At 33.7% G+C, this 13382-nt stretch overlaps 1 protein-coding gene across 1 annotated transcript; it reads right to left on the bottom strand.

The window, feature by feature from the left end:
• Window positions 1-2748: 2748 nt before the first annotated feature.
• LOC114182338 lies at window positions 2749-8367 on the bottom strand. Its single transcript, XM_028069231.1, has 5 exons — window positions 8010-8367; window positions 7521-7609; window positions 5394-7298; window positions 4293-4476; window positions 2749-3462 (listed from the first exon to the last, which is right to left on the bottom strand). Exons 1-5 carry the CDS (start codon window positions 8023-8025, stop codon window positions 2843-2845), a joined length of 2814 nt encoding a protein of 937 aa, XP_027925032.1. The 5' UTR covers window positions 8026-8367; the 3' UTR covers window positions 2749-2842.
• Window positions 8368-13382: the final 5015 nt, after the last annotated feature.

Raw genomic sequence — 13382 nt, 5'->3', positions numbered from 1 at the left:
ATAAAAAGAAAAGGAGCTAAACGGAGTAGATCATGGCGCTCGTCATTGATGGCACAAAACCCTAATCGACTGTGAAATGAAGAAGACGTTGCATTGCTTTGTATTTATACCTCTCAAAGGTAATAGTTTTGCATCATGCCCCGAAGCATACATGGGCTTGAAGGTCTAACTGCATTTAGTCCAAGTGATAGAGCCCAGATACATGGGCTTACCCAGACCCAATCCAGTACCCTTATGTTCATCTGGACAAAGTTTTGGCCCAAACAATATTTTTACGAATTTTGAATCTACTAATTGTTTATTAAGGGGGTTTCTTCCTACACCCCCAATATTTCTTCCGTGCCTCCAAAGATTCATGTTCTTCCATTTATACCCTTGAAAAATTAAATAAATAAAAATAAATTAATAAGGTAGACGTAATAATTAAACAATTATAAGTGGCAGAGATAGTTGACTGTCTGAATTAATTGACAGAAGTGTTTTTATATATACCTATGCACCCCCTCTTCTTTCACTTTCACTTGCACCGTAAAAGAAGAACTTTCGTTGCTGGTTGAGTGGTGAATTTTGTAGTTCATGGTCCACTCATATTTCATCATTTGCTTCATTTCTTCTTAAAAAAGGTACCCATTACAAGATAAAATTATATTTGAGGTAAATGTTATAGGTGAAAAAAATAAGAAAAAATTGAGTTGGGTTTTTAATATTTCATGTTACGGAAGTAATTTTTCATCCGGCTATTTACGGAAGTCGACTTTCGGAAGACAAGTGAGCTTCTGCGGAAGTCAAGTTATTTTTTCCCATATACGAAGTCGACTTCCGAGAGTGTATTTGTAAAACGGAAGTCGACTTCCGGTAGTGAAGTGAAATTTTTTTTAGTGTTGCGAAAGTGGACTTCCGGTCTTTAAAGTGAATATTTCGCAAATTTCGAAAGTCGACATCAGAAAATGAAATTTAACGGATGTCGACTTCTGGTGAGTAAATTTTTTTTTCTTGTAGTAAGCAGCTTTTGATAATAATAATTATAAATTTTCAAAATAATAATTAATTATTATTATTCAAAATCATAATTAATTATAAATAAAATTAATCAATATTTTAATTAATTTAATTAATATTAAAATTAATTTAAAATAAATTTGTTCAAAATTATAATAATCTAAAATTGTAATTACTCAACAATATAATTAATCAAAATTAAAATTATTCAAAATCGTAAATACTTAAAATTTTAATTATTCTAAATTATAATTATTCTAAATTATAATTATAATTAATTAATACCAAAAGTATTTACATTAAAATTAAAATTAAGTACAAAAAAATATAAACGAAAGTCGTCATGTGCTTACGAAAATCGACTTGCTGTGATAATTTTCTCACACGTACACACCTCTTACGGAAGTCATGTCTCCTACGCCTTCTACGGAAGTCACGCCTTTTACGGAAGTCACTAAATCACTATCTCTTCTTACAAAAGTCATTTCAGCTTACGAAAGTCATTTTCAACTACAAAAGTCGACTTCCGGTATTGATGGCTTACGGAAGTCGACTTCCGTAAGTGTCATTTTGAATGTTATTAATGGTGATATACGGAAGTCCACTTCCGAAACTTATTTTTGTCTACAGAAGTCCACTTCTGTCATTTTATGACTTACGGAGGTCGACTTCCAAAATTAAATCACTTGCGAAAGCCGACTTCGGGATTGTGGTTTACGTTTTTCACTCACAGATCTATGCTCGAATAAAAAGGAATGTTTATACGTATAGATGCAGCAATCATGGCAGCAACAATACAAAAAATTAAAAACTACAAAGAGAGAAAGGGATATGATTACCTGTTAATGTAGAGAAATGACGAAGGCAAGAGGAAGAGCCGAACAAAAAATAAAGAGGAGGAGCGAGCAAAAAACAAAGAGGAGGAGTGTGGCTTGAGGGCACTTTAGAAAATGAGGCAGGTGAGGATCGGTTGGGTGAGGTAAGGAGGCAATTAGGTTTAGGTTAAAAGAGAATGAATAGTAGTTTTCATTAAATAAGAGAGAAAAATGATGAAAGTAATTGATTTAAAATTGTCAAAGGGCAACCTTAGATTTTAAGAAAAATGTGGAGGTGAAGAAGAAATATTGGGGATGCATGAAGAAAGTCCTTTATTAAACTATATTTAAACTATATACAAGGAAAGATACAGTGATGAGTTTTACGTCCATATATAGCACAAGAGACCCATAGAGATATCCCATATTGAATTGCCTTTCCCCTAACGTGAAAATAACAAGGCACGAAGAGAAAGAATGATAGTGATGAAATGTTGACAGCTACATGGTGGATGATTTTGTATCGACTATCAGCTTTTAATATCACCTCTTTCGGTTACCGCTAGCATAAGCTATCTGAAGACCGTGTGACGGTTCCCTTGTTTATTTTTAAGGGAATCAAAATCTTTTTCTATTTGTTACATTCCACGCTGAATTTAGATCTTCCTCTTGGTGACATGAACACACGTGTTGGCGGAAACAAACAAAACAAAATTCATGCTCTAAAGTTTTTGTTTTTATACGTATTTGAACATTTTCATGGATATGGGGGTTGTTTAGAGAGGTAAAACCAACCAAAAGAATATGTTCGTACTTACGTGCCAAAGAAATATGGAGTCACCTTGTATTTACAATTGACAACAGTGGAGGCAAAAACCTTTACCCCTAATGTTTAAATGTTGACATTTTCATTTTATTAAATGCATATTGGAAGTCACTATAATACTGTCTCAATTTTTATTCATCTTGCGAAATTACCATTTTACTACTTGATTCATGTATTACGAAACATCGTAGAGCAAAAATGCCTATGTAACAGCTATCTCTGCCACTAGATCATCAAGTAGCAAGCTCTCAACTTCGCTAACTATTCCATCAATGTCATCTCTTAAGTTCAACCACTGCAATTCGCTTACCAACACCTTCCCCAGTGTCGTATCCTTTACTTTTCCCTGACTCCACAGCATTCTGTACAAACAGTCTTGGAGTCCACTTTTAATCAATTTAGAACTAGAACAAAGATTTGTGGCTCTCGAAGGGATTACCCATGATTGTGCACTAACGAATTGCTCGTATATGTCGATAATTCCCCAATTTATACGATCAAAAAGCAATCTCCTTTCGGACCGTGGACAAGTACTCCAATCAGAGTACTTTTTTTCAAGCTCATCAAACACTGAAAGACTAACAGGGCATTCAAGAGAATGCCAAACTTCCAAAAATGCATCAGGTACAGCTCTATCAATACCAGATTCAGACAAGACATCAATCATGTAGGAGGACTCCCAGCTATCTCCATTAAGTAATCCATTGTCTTCTGATATTCCTGAATATGCTTCCCCGCCATCTTCATCACTTTGAATTAGCGCGGATCCTTCCACAAATTCTTCAGATTCTAGCTTCAGTAACTGAAGTTGCATTCGAAGCCCTGAATACAAGAAACGCACATGAAACCAAGGAATCAGAAAACAGGAAAAGCATCAAAGACAAATATGTTTAGGAGGAAACCAAATCAATCTCTAATCATTTTTTCTGTTAAGCTCAACAAGGTAATTGAAAAAAGCTTGAAACCAAAGCATGGATGCAAGTATGAGGGACAAATTCATTCATGTTCATCATTTATCATTTCAACCCGTCTGACATTTTAATTCACATCATGCAAAACAGGAAATGAGGCAATCATGATGAAAAATTAGAGTCTCGCCCAAAATCTATTATTGAATAGCAGCTATGAAGTCAGAATGTATAAAAATATACTGGTAAACCATCAATTCCAATTTTAATAGATTATATGTTAAATTAAAAGGCACTAATGCCATCGCATGGGAAAAAATATAATCACAAAATCATCTTATTTAATTTTATAAAAGATGCCATGCTAAATATTAAGTTCACTTAAACTAGAACGGAATTAGGGCATGCACGAGACTACATTTGATCTCCAGTTTCTTCATTGACCAAGTGCAATGCAAATCACAAAAAACATCTTTTCAGTTAATGGTTTAATCTCTCAAGGTTCTATCAGTTAGCAAGAGCTCTTGCTATTTATTTCTTGATTACATTACGGATAAAATGTATGTACAAAAAACCATCATACTAAACTAATCCTGTAATTAGTACGGGAAAATGTGAAGGAATGCCAGACAACTAGGATCAAGGGAGTAAAAGGGAATAAATTAGGAACTATACAAAGGATGGAACAAGGAAACTAAACATTGCCTATATACAGTAATACAAATAAATGTCTGAGGGAGTTACCTTGTATGTCAACACTGAGACTTTCAAAACAATCGGAACATGATGACAGATCATCAGTAAAAGAAGGTTCCAGCACTGAGACTGGACTGGGTTGATCCGCATCTTTACAGCATGAAGATTCAAGTCCAGATACAGGTGTTTGCAAGGGGACAAAATTTTCAGCGGAAGACCCAACTGATACCTCCTGAAATATTTCAAATGTCAAGCAAGATATGGAATTTTAAAGATTGTTTAACAATTACTGGCCAAATTAATTGGACATGCTGAGACAAAAGAACCACTCTCACATAAGCTAATGTCTTAGAAGTTTACCCACTAGATTATTACAGCATCTAAACAATTTTGGATAACCTAATAGTTTCTGAGTAGATTTAGATGTTTCCAAAAACTCTGCATTTCATTTAAGCACCAAAAGTGTATGAATAACCGTGAAAATCTACTGAAAATATGAATGGCAAATGGAAGAACTAAGAGAACGGATTTGAAAGGAATTTTCCACAAATACACATACAGAAGGATTAACCAAACTATATAAACTAATGTAAAATAGCTGGCACAAAGCTGTCCTTTATTCACTTCCACCGAATTACAAAGACATCTCATGCGATCCCATCCTGTTTTCAGCAACGCTCATAGCCAGTTTCAAGTCAATTAGAACATGAGGTTTTCAGTTGACAAGAGCCTTGGAAGAACCATACTACAAAAACTAGTTGTTACAGTTGGAGAGCCCAGGGCTTATAAACCCCACACCACACCATTATTCCATACTTCTAACTTAAGACTTAAGTCTCAACCTAGCAAATGGATTTTTCCAATTTGATTATAATCTGCGTCGAGTGAATTAATTGATTACTTAATTTAACGTGATACAATATCAATGCCAACTGAGAGAAGATAGGTCAGTGTTTTACTGTTTACTGTAAGTTGACCTGTTCAGTAAAACAATTATGATTATAATATGGCATTCATACATGTCAATAAGCATATAATCAGGATACCAATGAAAAAGCTAAAAGCTTAAACAGCAGCATTAAATTGTCTTTGAAAACTGCATTAGTGTCATCTTTGAGTAAAATAAAATAACTTCGGATCAAGAAGCACCTTAATATAAGATTCAGATGAAACAACTGCATTTTCATCTGCCACATTTGCAACAGCTTCAGTAACTGCAGTAGTTTCTCCGTCGATCTCAGCGGCCAACATTTCTTGCTTCGGCAAATCCTCTTCAAGATTACACCTCACTTTATTTTGAATTGTATTCAAGTCTTGGGATGACTCATTGCCTTCTAGATTTGATGGATCGGAACACCGAGACTTCTTGCTTTTTAGGTTTCTCGTATTCATACACTGTCTCCGATCAAGACCCTTCACCACTTTCTTCCTTTCTCGTTTATAGGCTACCTTTGGGATCATAAATCGATCATCGTGAAGAGCTTCATGGCGCAAAATTGTTCTAGGACTTCCGAAGGAAGTAGTAGATGAAGCAGGAAGAGACTTAGACCTTGGTAAACTTCCAATACATCCATCCTTCCATCCATCCCTACTGCTAATACCCAATGGTTCAACCCATCCAGCAGGTTTACCGTTGTTAGAAAGTTTATCACGTAAACCTTCCCCACTAGGGCTGCTGTCAAAATTAGCTGTTTTCATTTCCTTATCAGGTTTCGCAAGCATTTCAGCTAGAGTGCCACTCCTGGATACAGAATGACCCTGCTGAGACTTTAGTGACATTTTCCACCTCTCTGATAATCTCTTCTTTGCCTCTTTAGTCACAAATGACTCACTAAAACATGATGCTGGGCTGATAGTATTACTTACGTAAAATGGTTTTCCCAAAGTTGCAGGTGTCACCTCTGATTCCTCAAGAGATTCATTCCCAGAAAAACTACATGAGCTATTGTCCCACGTATTTCCTCTAAATCTAGAAGTTGATAATAACATGGAGCCATTACCCAAATTATTTTTCATTTGGCTTGTGATTTCCTTTGCAATTTCTCTTGATTCCAAAGAATTTTGCCTTGAATGCCAGGCATTATCAGGCAAATTTTTCCTTTGATTCAGTTCAGAGTCCCTAAATCTGCTATCTGAAAATTTAGGATACTTTCCATAATCCAACAGAGAAGTATGTGAAGAACAAGGTGATGAACCAATTTTGGTAGCTTTCTGCACTTTTCCAAGATTAGGTTTTAGGATAACAATCCTTGTTGGGACTGCATCAGGCTCATTTCTTCCCTTAAACTGAAGCTCTGATGATTTTGGCGAACTATGAATATCCTGTCTTCTGATTACATGGGAAGAATAACCATCACGATGCTTCTGATGAGATCTACTGTAATTCAACCCTTTTATCTCCCTGCCCGGCGGGCTTAAGTCACCATGTTCATAGTTCTCTATATCTGATGATTTGGTAACTCTGATGTGATCAAAATGTGATTCAGAAGGGGAACCTTGCAGATCATCTAGATGACTTTTAAACAAATAATCTGGCCGCTTAAAGTATTTTTGCAAAAGATCATTATTAGAAATCTCGAGTGTATCATGGGAATCCTGGGAAGACGGTAAATCTTGATAAGTTGCACGGAGTTTGGCATCCATGAATTTCTGTTCAACAAATGACATTTCATCATCAGTGATCTTCAACTTTACAGACCCCTGGGAAGAATACCTACAGTTCTCTATGTTTGAGATCTCTGAGACCTCAAACACATCCTTAAACTCTTGCTGATTCTTTGAACTTCTTCCAGACGTTCGACCGCCGTATAATTTACCACTTCTTCGAGTTTTCGCTGCCGGTGTTGTTCCTTTCACATGATTTTCTGACAGATGCTTGTGATGCTTATTGGCAGGCAATTGCAACGGAAGTCCATCAAGACCCATTAATCTGCCTATGACACCGGGAGCTCTTCTTTTGGGTTCAGTTTCTCGGGACAGTTCTTCAGCTAATAGCTTCTTCATGGGAGTTCCAAACGGTTGCTTTGAGGACCCGAACCCCAATTGAAACGAACCCTGCAAAAATCAATGCATTTTCTCACGATAGTCAGTTTCTCTGATTCTTCTTTACAAGAAAACGCACCCTCCAACCACACATAAGGTGTACGTAATGCAATGAGTTGTATGAACATAATAGAGCCTTCAATTAAGAAATTATGGTTCATGACTCTGAAATGCAGTTAAGTAAATCGTGACCAAGCGTCTAGAGATGAAAGCTGAAAGAAATAGAAAACTCACTGAATCTCCATCTGCAACCCCATCACTGCAAGAACCAGAATCAGAGGAAAATCTCTGAAGTTTTCTACGTCTATGAACCTGCTTGCTTCCTGAAAACGAATTAAAAAACAAAATTAGGATGGAAGATTCAAGAGCGCGTACGGCAAAGGGTTTAATTGAGAAGTGATTACTAAAATTCTTCAAAAATACTAAAAAGAGACACACACTACTTGTGACGATCTAAGATAAAAAGTAGTAATTGAAAGAGTATGAGAAGAAACGGCTCCCACTCAATCATGCATGAGATAAAGAGAACGACAGAAAACGCTTTGGAAATAATTATCAAAGGCGAAGCAGCGTAAGTAACAAGACATCACAACAACACAAGAAATTCATGATGAAAACAGAACAGCATTATTACACTACAGCACTGAGCAAAAGCTAGAAAGCAGTTCAAAAGCGCATACACAAAAAAAAAAAAAAAAATTAAGGAGGAACTTGATCCACCACCTTTAGGTCTCTGCATTTGAAAGCACTAAATCGGTTGAAGAAGCAGGAGAATGTGATTCGAAACAAACGTGAAATGGAAGAAATAGTTTGCGAAATGATAACAAACCCTAGGATGTTATGCTCAGGATACCAAAAACAGAACGAAAAAATAAGATGAAGAAATAGCACAGTAGGAAAAAAAAATGTGAAGATGCACAGATCTTGAATTGTGCGAGGTGATTGATTTTAGTTAAGAAGCCAAAACTGAAACAGTGTGAGAGAAAACGTGAAGAGAGAGAGAGACGGAGAGAGGTGTGATGGGAATGCGATGGGATAGTGTTCATTTTTTGAAGTTTCAATTCAAATACCGATACACTGACACCGGAGGCCTCACCCTCTGCGCGGGGAACTAGTAAGAGTAGTATAGGAGTGTGATCCTCCGTCCATGCTACACGACACGTGGTCATCTCTGGTTGCACCACGTAGGCTCAAAAGCCTTCTTATGTGGCACTGGATTCTATGCTTGGTAAAATTTTTAGATGAATTTAACACTGCCCAACTCAATGGACTATACTGAACCAATTATTTTCACTACTTCAAAATATTTTCCTGAAATTGAAGGTGTATTTGTTCTTTTGATGTAAAAATCTCGTGCGTTTTGTTAAGTTTAGGTGTTTTTATTTTCTTTTCTTTTTCCACTTGTTTGTAAAATTTTCTAAAAAAAATTATAGTATTCTAAGTTGTTATCTTATTACTTAGCGGTGTCACATTAAAGTTTGTCACTTCGTGTTTGACCGGAAATTTTCCATTTATGTGCCTACAAAGCAAATATAATAATTGTAAAATTTATTATGACACGCGATTTTACTTGATAATAGGGCAACTCATGAGTGACATTGCCTCTCCACAATGTCATTGACGGTCAAACATACCCCATAATTGTGTGTATAATAAATTTCTGACTTCAAATTTCATTATTTCCTTTGCTCCTGTCACAATATAAAAATATTAGAACATTGTTTTTAATCTAAAATTGTAAAATAATATATTTATTGGTGAATATTTGTGTGTGTAAGTAATGTTGGAGGGACAAGAAACTACGAGCTGATAGGGAGCAGCATAGACGTAATGATCGATGAATATTTGAATTCTACACAGACAAGTCAAAAAGGCTAACAAGTGCATGCTTCTTTCTACTACACCTTTATTCTTTTGCTTTTTTTTTCTTCCTCTCTTCATTTAGTTTACTTTTTAAGAGTGATTGCAGTGTCGGTAAAATATTGTGATCAATCATTACGCTAAAGTACCATAAACATGTTTGATCCAAATCAAGCAGAAACAATAAAACCATTTTCAAGGGCTAGGCCTATTTTTCACAAAAGAGACACATATTTCAATGTAAAAACATTTATTCGGTATTAATCTAAATTTATAATTTGCTAAAATTTGACGATTTAAAGCTAATTCTAACTTAAACATTCGAACAAAATTCATAGCCACCTGATGGATAATATCTAAGCAACTAACGGATAATATTTAAGTCAGAGTTGTCAAAATAGATTGAAACTTGCGAGCCAATCTGACACGAATTAGGTTGATAAATTTCAATACGGGGTTGATTTTTTACCCGACTCACTTAGAATCTGGTTCACTTGAGTTAAATTTGTGGTGAGCCAAGTTGGCTCATCAACCCACAAATAAAGTTACGCAAGTGTTTTTGTGTTAAGTTGACTTTGCATTTAGGTCATGTTAGATTGTTTTTTTAGTCAACACATGATAATTTGTTATTTTTATGATTTTAGTTTGTATTTGGACTGTATTGAAGTTTATTTAGATTTTAATTATAATTATAATTTAGTTTTGACTAAAAAAAATTTTAAAAATTATATTTTTTTAATTAAGAGAGCTCGTGAGCCAATCTGTGGTGGATCGGGTCAGATTCGAATTTTTTTACTCGTTAATAGGTGAGGCAGGTTAAATTAACTTACTAAATGATCAATCCATGATAAATCGAATCAGGTCAAATTATCCGGTTTGAGAGCTCTAATCTAATTGCCCACGTTGCTTCGTAAGTTCATATTTTGATGGTTTCAGTGTCGTCCCTATGGATCCGAAGGAAAAGACATGACAACAAAAGATGATTGTTTTGTTTGTCCGCAGCACATTGAGAATAAAGTTCTGCGGCATGGCAATGATTCCGGAGCTTCTATAATAAAATGGTTTTCTTTGAAGCTTCGTAAACCCTATTTATTCTATATTTGTATCATTTCAATTAATTTTTTCTAACAAGATTGTTTTAAGAACATAGGAAAAGCTAAAAAAAAAAAAGTTTAAAGCAAGTTGGTTAGTTAAAGTTATGTAGGACCAAACAATTATGAGATTTGAATGAGTAAGAAACTTTTGACGACATATGATCTAAATCGGTAGGTACTGCAATTAAACTTGGACGTTTGCCCATGAGTCATGACACCCAATCAGCAATATTGGAAACTTTATTTATGAGAAACCTTAGACCACAGAGCTGCCTCAACTAGTAGTAGGGACACCACATGTCATGTATCTCTTAATCAGTTCCATAAAGCCTAAATTATGAAATAAATGGATAAAATAATAACAATAATATGCTGAGGCTTTCAACAAGATTCACTTGTAATAGTACCGTGTAGAGTTAAATCACATATAATCAGTTACATAAATTATTTTTTAAAATTTATTGGACATAATAAAATAAATCTATATTATATAAATGATTATAAATGATACAAATTTCATCTTATGTTGTTAGACTTTAAATTTATATTTTAATATAATATCAAAATCATTTAAAATTTACTTGTTTTAGTAAAATTTATTATTTGTTCGGTGGTATGTAGTGTTTAAATTACGTTAATCTATAGTTTTATATATGAGATAAATGTTTTGGTGTAAAAATGTACTACAAATATTTTAAATTAAGTAAGGACATATAAACTATATAAGTTAAAGATGATTAAATATGTTTTTAGTTTTTAAATTTAAACACGAAATTAGAATTCATCGATATCTCAAATTTTGATATATTTTGGTCCTCAAACTTTAAAAATGAATAGATAAATGTTAATTTTTTTGGACTTATTAAACGATATTCCATATTAACATTTGAGTTTGAACATATCAAAAGAATATAAACAATTCAAACATCATCTTAAAATAAGTTTGACATGTGAAAATACTTAATACAGTTAAATATTGAAGACTACTTCCATAGAGTCTAGAAATGAAAATACATTACACTTACAAGTTTAGAAAAACATTTAAAATTTTGACACAGGAACGAGAGTATTTTGCTGCCTGAAACAAAATTTGAAATGTAACTTTGTGGGATGCACATGAATTAAGATTCAAGTGCTTAGACCGAAGCTCACTTTTGTAAAAAGTATAGATGAAGCCGCAATTCCCATATTGTATCTGTGTGGGAAGTGTGGTGAGTTTGAAGTGTGGTTACTGGGAAAACTTTGTCTGCTATATCTGCTATGTCTCTTTGTTTATCATCGTTTATAGGACCATTACTTTTGTCTGCTGTCAGTGACTTTCCCATTGTCTACCCAGAAATGCCAGCTGTTCATGTAGTAGGAGATTAAAGTGCTTCAGATTCAAATTATTGCAATGCAAGAAAATGGTCTACTGGTATCAATAGCAGTAATTTCCAAGCATAACGTTAGTCCAATTGATTTCAACTTTTAACTGTAATTTTGCACTTTTAACTCAGCAATATGCAGTTCTCATTCTCTGCGGAAGTAGTTTCATAAATAATGAACCAGAGATCCGTTTGTGTAGCTCTGTCTGTACGTAGGAAGCTACACCTTTTTCTACAACTTTATTAAATAATGACATCATCAACTATATATATGCTTAAAGAACTTCTCCATTATGGAACATTGTTTCTACCAAATTTAACAAGATAATGTTTTGAGGCAAATTCGGAACCAATTATTGTAAGACGATTTTAAATATAGGTGGCAGCTTGCATCTGCTAACGCAGGCCTGATCCGTTAGGTCGTGATCCTATCAGTATAGGACACAATAATTTGTTTTGCTGTTTATCTTTTCCATAATTTATGTACATGTTTGATTTTAGGTAAGTCAAAAGAAACTTCTACTTTTTTACATTACAATTTGAATCAAAGACTCCAAGCCCCAAACTAAACACACCTATGCCCAATACACATAAAATAATACAAGTAGAAAAACAAGAGTTAAGTTCATCTTTGCTATTATAGTTGGCCTGAGTTGCACCTCAATCAGGATTTGACTGTGTACATTCCTTTATTTATGGGATATCTATTTAGTCCGAAATGTAAAAAATACAAGGTTTCTTCCTGCACCTCTAACTTTTATTCTGCAGTCTTAAAAATTTCCAAAATCTAACTAAATGACTCTTGACTTTTTTATTTGGATAAAAAATAATTTTTCTCTCTTCTTATATCTATCCATCCACCGGTATTCACCCCTACACACTTTTCTCACAGTTTAGAGGAAAAAGAAGTTTAGAGAAGTATCCAATTTCAAAATCAAATTTAAGTAAAGGGTTAAATATGTTTTTGGTCTCTCAAGTTACAGTAAATTTTGGAATTAGTATTAGTCCTTCTTCGAAACTTTATACCAATCTAGTCATTCATCTTTATAAATACGTGAATTTAGTCCTTCTTACCAATTTTGTTAAGTTTATTTGACATTTTAAACGCATTTTATGATAATATTTGAGTTAACATTGAAGCGAAAATGTGTCAAACAGTATAAACAATTCAAATATTATCAAGAAATGTACTTGAAACGTCAGATAAACTTAACAAAATTAGGTTAAAATGACTAAATTCATGCATTTCTAAAATAAATGACTAAATTGGTATAAAGTTTCAAAGAGGGACTAATTCCAAATTTCACTAAAACTTGAGGGACCAAAAACATATTTAACCCTTAAGTAAATACCGAATTTTGAGACACAATTAAGAAAATAATCAAATTTTAAAATCTAGTTAAGAAAAGTTATAATTACTGATTTGGTTCTCTAAGTTTTTGTTTAGTTTAATTTGGTTCTTTTATTATTTGTAAAGGACTAGATTGAAGATATTACCATTACTATCACTTGTAACGACGATAAATTGTTACATGGCACGACGTTAACTTGAATGTGGCAATTTATGTATTTTTAGAAAAAAAAAATAAAAAATTAGAAAAGAGATTTTAAAAAAATTAAAATTTCGCGACTTGACACATGTTATGTACTAGCATCGTGTTAACTTTAATTTAACGAAGAATACCAAAATTGAACCTTTTTAAAGAATTGAAAAACTAAATTAACTCAATAAATAATAAAGAAACTATATTGAACCAAACTAAAAGATTAAAAAACTA

Source organism: Vigna unguiculata, chromosome 1 (assembly GCF_004118075.2).
Source record: "Vigna unguiculata cultivar IT97K-499-35 chromosome 1, ASM411807v1, whole genome shotgun sequence".
Lineage (NCBI taxonomy): Eukaryota > Viridiplantae > Streptophyta > Magnoliopsida > Fabales > Fabaceae > Vigna > Vigna unguiculata.
Note: the sequence above shows the minus strand (reverse complement) of the source record. Positions and strands in the feature narration are given on the sequence as shown.

Bases quoted from the DNA above. Each gene is read 5' to 3' on its own strand.
- LOC114182338 (XM_028069231.1), bottom strand. The intron at 4,477-5,393 runs GTGCTTCTTGAT...GAAATATTTCAG, and splicing joins CATCTGAATCTTATATTAAG to GAGGTATCAGTTGGGTCTTC. The intron at 3,463-4,292 runs GTAACTCCCTCA...TCTTGTATTCAG, and splicing joins TCTCAGTGTTGACATACAAG to GGCTTCGAATGCAACTTCAG.